The following is a 10,070-nucleotide window of genomic DNA, read 5'->3' as shown; positions in this document are numbered from 1 at the left end:
CACACACACATGTATACAAACATACGCGCGCGCGCGTGTGTGTGTGTAATTCAAAGTTTATCATAAGTACAACCGCAGGATTTCGTCGGAAGCGGGTGCTAATCTGAAAAACTGCCCCCGCTCCCAGCGAAATAGCAGTAAAATTTCAGCCACAGCCACGTCTCACGACCGTAAGATAGGTGGTTACAGTCTATAACGGAATCAATACGACGATCCTGCAAAAGTCTTGTGCAACCTCAGGACACGGAGCGACCCAAGGACGAGCGCCTTCTGCATTTTTTCCACAAGTGTTTTAGAATATTGATGACACCCAGGGATGATTTTCAGGCTATTAACCAGTGAAAGCTTGGCACCTCCAAAAGTGCCGATAATAAGGACGTTTAGATTAATAGAATATTCCGCGTACAATCGTCGCAACTTGTTTCTTTTCATTCTCCTTGGCTATGATGTTTTTGTCAGCTGATACCGAAAATTCGATAACGAATATGGTTCGCTTCTCAAAGTCAAGAAGGAGCATGTCAGGCATCGATTGTGCAACAGAAACAATTGTGGAGAATATAAAGTTCTAGTATATGCGGCACTTCTCATTTTCGACAATTGACTCGATTTGCCTAGGAGCATTTAGGGGAGCAATATTAAGGTTAATGCCGTAAGAGTGACAGAGATGGTAATAAAGCACTCTTAGTGCCACATTGTGCCTTTGGATGTAGGTCGTTCCCGCATGAGTTGGACAACTAGATAGTATGTGAGCTAAATGCTTGGGGTGTGCATGGCTCGACCTGCAGCTATCATCGGGAATGTTTTGGCTCACAATGTGGCAAAGTTATGTGAAGGTGAAAATGACACTATCTTGACATGCCAAAATGAAACCCCCCGTGCCAGACTTCAATCCGGGTGATTTAAGGAAAACAAAAGTTAGCTCAAACGACATTAACTGATCCTCCACATTTCCGTGAAAGATGCCGTGCATCCTCTTATCGAGATAGAAAAGATTTGAAGCATTTTGCTCACCCCTAATACTGAAGTTAAGTCCGAGTGTTTCAGCAGCCTCCTCCGCTTCTTTGCACAGAAACGCTCCTTTGCCCACTTCTTCGTGCTTTCTGACCACTTTAAGAAGAGAGTCTCTTCCATTTGCGACTCTTTGTGCTGTACCCAGAATAATCCTGTTGTGAAGATATTCAAGATTCAATATTCCGCGACCACCTTGACGACGTGAGATGTAGAGTCGTGGAACAAAAGACTTAAGATGCATGCTTTTTTCATGTGCATAACCTTTCTTGTCCCGATATCAAGGGATCTGAGTTCGTTCTTCGTCCATGGAATCACTCCAAATGAATAGAGTACTACCCAGACGACAAGCATGTTCGTGGCAGATACTTTGTTCCTCGCCGACAGTTCAGAAGACCAAATCTGCCGGATAAGACTTTTCTATCTGCTTTGGAGAGTATCCTTTATAGATGTCATATCCTGAATGCGGCTCTGTGGCACGCCCAGGTATATATAAGTCTCTCCAGCGCAAAGGTGTCGTATACCTCTTCTATCGACAAGCTGAGGGTCTTCAGGGATGCCATTAAGTTTTCCTCCCTTCAAATAAACCTTGGCGCATTTTTGTAACCCAAATTCCATTCCTATTTCCTTAGTATATCGTTCGACAATCCCTAGAACTAGATGTGGTTACTCCTTGTTTTTAGCGGAATAGTTCTTCATCCCTTTTGATACTTTTTTCACCTCCTCTGTAGTAATGGGTATGCATTCTTCATCTGGTGTTATGAGGGCATCAGACAGCTCCTTGAAGCTGTTTATGTTCTCTGAGTCTTTGTCTGGTCTATGCTGCACTTCGTAGACTTCTCGCCAAAATACTTCGACCTCCCTTGGTTTGGGCGGCTGGTCGACAGTAACTGGAGAGTCTAGGAAAAGTTCAGATGGGTCAGAGAAAAACTGCTGATTTTTTCTGATCTACCTCTCTATCCTCTCTAGACTTGTCTCAGCGGATCCGGTGTTCGCGCCCGAATTTTCGAACGTTGGCGGTAAAATTCCTGCCAGCTGTTACATAGTAAATCACACACTGAATGTGGGACGCGCACTGTCTTGCCCAGCCTGTCTTTATGGCGAGTAGATGCATTCGTCTTTTGGTCTTATGATCAACTGCTGGTCTTGTTATACGGTTCGTATCGGCCAAAGCTCTTGATGCATTATACACACAACAATTGATAGTCCAGAGTTCAGATTCTTCGGAAAAATGACCACACTGCTCGTTATCAATTTCAGCCAGATCTTTAGGCTTGAGAGAAACTTTGGTGTTGATGTTTCTCCGGATCATAAAGCATCGCTCTTGCTCTATCGGATGGCTGCCCGCGGTTGGTCTTAGTGTCGCCTCTCTTTCTTTGTTGCCGGCTTGTCCTAGCTGTGGTAGAGTAGGCGTTCCGCTTATATAGCCCCTTTTTTTGAGTAGTCCGGCATGGTTTCGCAGACGTTGATGCGAAAAGTGCGATACCTCCGAGCGTTTCTCGCACCACAGAGCATGCAGTCGTGCCATGCAACCTCGTTCAGGAGCCACACTCGCATCGTAGAACTCTAGCAAGTCGCGAATCAGTCGCTCCGTCCACCGAAAGGTCCCGAGATGTCGCCGATCCACCGCATTAAATCTATTTTCATTGGCTCCCCCAGCTCTAGAGTGGTCGGCATTGTTGGCCGACCCATTGCCAGGAGCCCTGCGCGTTCTGTTGTTTTGAACCGCACTTACTACAACTATGTTTGGTGTTGTAATTGTTTTTCCCAAGAGAAGCTACATCATTGTAGAGCTCCGCATGCAAGAATAAGGCTGTGTACTCTGAGAGGTCGCCCGGTATGCCAGAGTCACCGTTTTAGACACCTCACCCAGGTGCCATTCGGCTGTCGACACGGTTTTCACACCTTCGCTTGGAGGTTAATTCCTTCGGGACCGCCCATGGACAATTATCCGTGACTACCTATTCATTTTTGTAAACACATTCAGCAGAAACCCTTGGTAAAGGGATCCCCTATCCGCAACCCGAGGTCGCGTTAGGTGGCTTTGTTATAGGCCCTTCGGTTTGATTCTAGAGGAATCAAAATCGAACCGAATATATATTAAACAAATTTTTCACTGTCCCAAATGAAGTTGATCCCAGAATAAAAATAAAAAATAACTGCCCTGGGCCATTTTAAAGGGAAGAAGTCTTAATCCTGTTAAGAATTTTCCACAAAGATTCTGAAAAATTTGACCTTATGTAATTCCCAAAAAATCAATGATTAATTTCAGACATAGAGTTTTTATAGACTTTATATAGACTTTTTAACAGATTAAATATTTAGTTCAACATTAGGAAATTGTTGATTTACAAACTAAATTATTAAACTTAGCCTGACTACGCATACTTATTCAGGAAAGAACTAAACTTTGAACAAATTATTTTTGATTCACATACCAAAGCACCAAAAAATTTGTAAGTCCCCCCCCCCCATCGCTTTCGTAAAACTCAATTTGGGTAACGTGAGGGTGGCTTCCTAACTCGGGCATCTTCATCTTCTTCTTTCAGATCAGTGCCCATCTCATCGATCTCGTTCTTGTCGTCGGATACATGCAAAAATAATAAAATGGCGGCCAAAAAACAAACGAAAACGAAAAAAGTGGGTTTATTTTCAGTTTTGTGCACACACAAAATATAGTTAAAATTAAATTTGTTTAATAATCCTAGTTCAGCCGTTTACTGGAGTCATACTGAATCCAATACTGTTAAATTTTTTTGTTTCGGACCGCCTATCCTCGCGATTTTTACAACAGCACGGACCTACCTACTTTTTGAGGAGTTGACTCTGACTGATGTATTTATTAAGCCTAAAAAAAACCCACATCGATATCATTATTAATAATCTCAGAAAAATTTCACAGAAATGGCTTTTTTAGCGTTTCAAAGTAGAATGCTACCCTTAAATTCTTTGCAATTTGAACACATGGATTCAATTTCAACCTAAACGCCTGGCATGCGATAGATGTTTGTCCCTTCCCACATCCACTGACTGCGTCGTTCCTTTTCTGTGAGCTTTTTCATTGATCAGACACGATTATAAATAATTCGTTTATAATGTATTGATTCGTGAATTTCATAACAATTATTAGAACTCTTTTTCTGTATTGGTATAGAATTCAGGTTTATAAAATGAAAATTGAAGGCGTTGTTAAATTTTTTATAAGAAAAAAACCTAACATTTTTGCAAGCCACTTTTATGCAATATAATTATAAGTTGCTCTGCCACTCAATTTACTTGATAGTAAATCTCTTATAGAGTACAACTACCAGCTTTAGTTGATATGCTATGGACCAAAAATGTAGAAATATTATTATATTATTATTATTATTATTATTATTATTATTATATTATGTTTAAATTCAGTACATCAAATATGCCAGTTGTTAAAAAATTGAAATCCTAAACATGAAGAAATAATTAATATAATAATCACGACTAATGATTCTTCTAGCATTAAATTCGTATGAATAATTAAATTTATCCAAAAATATGCTTTTGTTATTAAAGCCATTAACTGAAAATAAATAAATTTTTTTAAATGTAACTGGTACTCACAACTAATAAATATTTTTGAAAGAATAGGTGAGAAAGATACCTGGGATTCTTTATCTTTGTCCTGCATACAGATTACAAAATTTCGTTTAGTTACTGCTTACGAATCTTTCATGTATAGCGAAGACTTGACAAATCTACTGGGTTCTCAATCTCTTAAGATTCTGTCATCTTTACCATTAAATGGAGGTACACAAAAATATCTGACTTCAAGAATCCTAATTAGCTATCTTAGAATTATAACTCAAATCAAATTCTTAAACAATTATCAAACCAAAATCTCATTTAAAGGAAAAGCTTATAAAATATATGGTACAGAAAGATGCATCGATTTTGAAATGCAAGCTCTGGAGAATGGATATCATATTATTGGTTGAATTCCCCGAATACGAGGAAATACGCAAACTATAGATTTGTAAGAATGAAGATTTGGCTAAAATGAGAGGTGAGTAAACGGGGCCTCCTTGGCACCTCTCAAACAGACATTGCCAAAATGATTTTCCTATTTAAAGAAAAGGCACGTGAACAAAGAGATTATAGATAAAATTTTTGTGTTAACTTTTTGTAACTCCTCTGCATGCGACTATGGGTTCTATGAAAAATAAACTACTAGTACTACTATTTTATGCGTAGTAGTGTTTTTCCTGATAGGTAGAAGGCCTATAGGAATGATTATAAATCAAACTGCTTTTATTTAACCATTGCTTTTTGTTTCTTACGTGAATATCATTTGGGTAATGAAAACATATTACAATCAAAGCGTTATATAATTTTTTGGATTATCTACAGATTTTACAATACATTATAAGAGTGTCGTTCGAAAAAATTTGAAGTTATTCCTTAAACTTTCTGAGCATTAAACAAACAATTCTGTTTGATGATTTCAAATCTTTTCTCGTTTATGTTGCTTTGCAATTATTTAAATTTTCCACAAATAATGCTTATACATAATTTCAGGTCCCATTCATTGACCTTTCTTTTCTAACGCTTGTTGAAAACTTGGTGGACTTTCCTGAAAAAATACAATTTTAATTATTGTAACACAAAATTAATTCTTGAAAAATTAGACTTAATGTTTATTTAACCTTAGCATTGTATTTATACGATAACAATTCAATCAATGAGTAATAGATTCATTATTAAAATTGCAGTTTTTGAACCAATAGGTGCACTGAACAGACTGGTCAAGTCCGCTCGTATATAAATTAAAAACATTTTGTTGGAGATGTAGTTTAATATTTTTACATTCTCAAACTAAATGAGAAGTTTTGATATAAGATTTAAATATAGTACAAGTCCGATAACTTTCCAACTTCGGGGCTGTAGGGGCGGGAAATTCCAGGAATATCGTACTTTTCGGATGCCACTTTTAGTAGCACGATATTAGGTTCGCGCATGCGTAAATCATGGGCGCAAATCATGAGAAAAATAGCACACGTAGTGTGAGGACCACAATTAGTGTGCGTGCCGTACGTGTGATGACGTTTTAAGGGGAGTGTATACTTATCGGACGGCCAGCAATGGGACTTGTACTGTACGTCGGTTTTCATCAAATCTCCACGTTCTGAGAACCCCTGAGTGACTAAAAGGGTTTTCAACAGGATGCCTGGCTCTCTTCAGTGATCGATATGCACGATGCGTGTCGGTTTAACTGTTATTTTTTATTTCTTATTCAAGAGTGGAAAATACAACGTGGAATTAACAAATAACCATGCTTACTATTTTGATCTATCAATACCATAATGAGCTATGAGTACCATTTTTATCATATTTGACAAGTGATAGTGTTGAGTTACTGAAACATAATTGCATGTCTATACTCAAGGATCTCGGAATTGCGTGCTACTTCTGTGCGGTGCAGAAGTTTCGCATTGCTTCCTGTTTCGTTAGGGACAAGGGAATCAAAGCTAAACTTAAACTTGACTAAAATAACTTTTTGCTGCGAAATCATTTATTTCAAAAAATAATGCCAAGAAATCGTTACCAATAATTATTACACATCTTCTTACATAATTTATTTGTATTTATTGAAGAAAAGTAAACAGGGCTAAACAGCCCTCTTGGGACCAGAATAATACATGGTCATTACAGATTTGTGCAAGCATTGATCGGTAGAATACAGGATTAATATTATAACTAGGTCTATAATTCGAATAGATAGAGTCGACCTCAGAATTCGTAACACATTAGGTATGAGGTAATGACAAAGTTGTAAACATTAAGTGATTAATTATATGTTATGCATAATAAAGCTGACATAAAGGTAGAAAACTGTACATTAAAAATAAAAATGATCAAAAGTGATTAAAAACAAAAGGAAAATTCGTACATGAAATTTTGGAGAATTAAATATAAGAGTTTACCAGTGAGTACTATTGAAGCACATTGTGGATCAAGGGCAGAAAGAAAGCTATTATAACGAGCGTTAAGTTGCCGCCCAAGCGAAGCGAGGGCGGCAGTAACTCGAGGCAAATAGCATTACGCCCTTGATACACGCGATACTTTTTGTCCTACCTTCCTTAAAAACAAGCAGATGATGGAGATAAAGAATGTTTGGTATTCTTGACAATTTTAAATTAGAAGTGAAAGAAAGAAATAGAGTATATAGCAGAAAGGAGGCTGTGGGTTCCAGCGATGTAACTTGTTTTGAGATAAATATAATTTTCTCTATCGGCCGTAAAGTTTCATGTAGAGGGCGTAAAGTTTAACGTGCCGTGCGTAAAGTTTTATGTAGCGGACGTAAAGTTTCTGGTCGGCCCAGTGGCGGAGAGCGCATATGCGAACGTCGCTGGGCTGGAAGCAGCCACATTGCGTCTTCTTCATGTGCATGCAATGGCCCATTTCTTAGGGGGTTCGAACAAAAAGAGATTTTTCAAAAGATACAGGGAAGATACATTTTTAATATCGAATGTTAGTTTATTCAGTAAACAGACAAAAAAGTTATTTGCAATAAAGGTCTTCTCTTGGCAACATTAAGCAGACCAGTCTTATGATAGTATGGGGCAATGTGTTCGGATTTAGGTAAATTGTAGATATAACATGCACAGGCTTTTAACGCACATTGAAGCTTTATTTTTAAATCTTCGATCAAACAACTATATATTAAACAACCCTCGTCAAAGTGGGGAAAAATTAGACTCTTAACCAATTATCTACTTATTGAAGAAATTGGACCCGACAAGCATGTTTGGAATCGTTAGCATATTTGTGGTAGATGCAATGTTAATGTTCAATTGTAGGGTCAAAGGTGCCCAAATTCAAGAGGAGGAGTGCCAAAATGGAGCCCTAAGGAAAGTCACTCTTCACTTCCCACCATTCAGAAAGCCCACCACTAATATTCATTATTCTGTGAGTCTAAAATAGGATTAAAACAATTCGATGACAGAACTTGGAACGTTGAAAGATTTAAACTTTTGAAAGAGTAACTTATGTATAACAAGTTAAACGTACCCAGATACTAAACGGACGGGGCACGTCACTCGCACGATATGCGATGCATTTTGTGAGATGTATGATGTGCGGCGCACATGTGTCGCACTTCGTGCTGAGGCATTATTTATACATAATATATAAGTAAAAAGCAAATTTTTAAATAACAATAATAATGTAAACTATAGTGAAAGTTATCCAGCTGCGAAACCCCTGAAAGTTACTTAACTGCTAAAATCGATTTCTATTGATTACACAAGTTGACATGACTCTCTTGGATTAAACATGAATAGTCATTTTACGTAGATTTTGGGTCGCTGAAACCGATTGTGGCAACAGAGATGCTCGACCACCTCAGGTTTTCGAGATATCATAACATAAAAGTACAAAATGCGATTTTTATATATATATATATTTTAGGTTATATAGGATTGTTAGTGGATTTTTCTCAAAACTGGTCAATTCATCTTAAAGAATAAGCCTTCCTCTTCAAAATAAACTTAAGTTTATCCCGATATCTTTATTTTTCACTGAGATGAGTTGACAAACTTTACATGGGTGGTTTGGTCTTAGTTCGTGCAGTGCATAAATAGCTCAGACCTGAACTTTGAATTTTCATATCACAGTAAAAAATAAGGATATCGGGATAAACTCATGTTCATTTTAAAGAAAAAGGCTTATTGTTGAAGATGCATTAAACAGTTTTGAAAAAAATCCACTAACAAACTTATATAACCTCAAATATATTTAAATATCGCATTTTTTGCACATTTAGGTTAGGATATCTCAAAAACCTGAGGTAATCGAATATTTATATTCCCAGATTCGGTTTCAGCGACCCAAAATCTACGCGAAATGTCTATTCATTTTCAATCCAAGAGAATCATGTCGACCTGTGTTATTCATTACTGACTTTGAGTCATGCTGTGTGAAAAGTAATAACAAATTTTGAAACAAATTTGATTTATACTTGTGTTATATTATATGGCCTTACTTAATATGAAGTATAAAATAAAAATTTTATAAACAATCATAATGTTATTTAACGAAGCTTAACGGCTAAAAACGAGATTAAAACTTAAACTTTTATAATAAATAAGTAATTTTGCCAAACATTGCCAAAAAAGTACGGGCGTGAAAGCATTCTGAAGATATCTGAGTAAAACTTCGCTAATAAATTAGAGCCGGAAATGCCGGGAAATAGTGCAGAACTTTAAGATATAAAAAAACATATAATGCCAGGTACATATGCATCATTGCACTCATACAGTTTAGAACGAATTATTTGTAGTTTTAACGTTAATTTAAGCCGTTTTCCGTTGTTTTCTATTTGGAAAAAATATTCCGAAGTAAAACAATATTTGTTATTGCTATTTTCATCAATTTTAACAATAATGTATACCATTAAAATATTGTATATACTTGTTCCGTATTTCTGTTAAAAGATAAGTTTTAGTTTGCCTTTAACCTGCTCACAACTGCATTAAGACAGGTGCTTCGCGAAGGCTTCGGACAAACCGCGCTCTCGAAAGTTGGGACCGTGCCGTAAAGCTACTTGCGTCGGATAGGTAAAACCTTCAAAGTTACTGTAATTTTTAAAGTACACTACCTTTTTTTATGATTAGGAAAGTTTTCTTATGTTTACTACTTCAAATTAAATAAGCCACATTGCCAAGAAAGATATAAATATTAAGAAGAAAATGGGTGCTCTTATTGACTATCTTTTCCAAAAATCTTTCCTGGACCCTAACCTCAATGTACACAGTGAGAAAAAAATCGCTTAACATTCTACTTTTGCTTTTACATTCACAACTTTCGTCAAGTCTTGATAAAATTCCCTTCAAGAAAACACAGAAAAATCTTTGTCCCATATTAATATTTTGCCCAATTGCATTTTTAATATTTAAAAATGGAAAATTTTAAAACTAATGCCCATCTTTTTGATTTTTATCGCAAAAAAGGGTCATGGAAATTTCGTGAAATATTTTTTAGAAGAAAATTGTTCAGAAGTGTTAAAATGTGAAAAGAATAATACAAAA

At 36.7% G+C, this 10,070-nt stretch overlaps 2 protein-coding genes across 6 annotated transcripts in view; one reads left to right on the top strand and one right to left on the bottom strand.

Moving 5' to 3' along the window:
• Positions 1–10,070, bottom strand: part of LOC117174282 (WW domain-binding protein 2) — a 315,912-nt gene that overhangs the window by 30,705 nt on the left and 275,137 nt on the right. For 2 of the 5 annotated variants that reach the window (XM_033363231.1, XM_033363226.1), the window contains one exon: positions 5,276–5,614. The exons of 2 other annotated variants lie outside the window; for them this stretch is intronic. In XM_033363231.1, the coding sequence (XP_033219122.1) occupies positions 5,556–5,614 (59 nt within the window). In that variant the 3' untranslated portion in view covers positions 5,276–5,555. Of the gene's footprint in view, positions 1–5,274; positions 5,615–10,070 lie in introns of those variants that run through there. One more of the 5 variants, XM_033363230.1, reaches the window with a different exon arrangement.
• LOC117174281 (thyroid adenoma-associated protein) overlaps positions 1–10,070 on the top strand; it is a 398,068-nt gene that overhangs the window by 357,107 nt on the left and 30,891 nt on the right. The window lies entirely within an intron of this gene.

Source organism: Belonocnema kinseyi, chromosome 6, assembly GCF_010883055.1.
Source record: "Belonocnema kinseyi isolate 2016_QV_RU_SX_M_011 chromosome 6, B_treatae_v1, whole genome shotgun sequence".
Taxonomy (NCBI): Eukaryota; Metazoa; Arthropoda; class Insecta; order Hymenoptera; family Cynipidae; genus Belonocnema; species Belonocnema kinseyi.
This window is presented reverse-complemented; position numbering and strand designations above follow the sequence as displayed.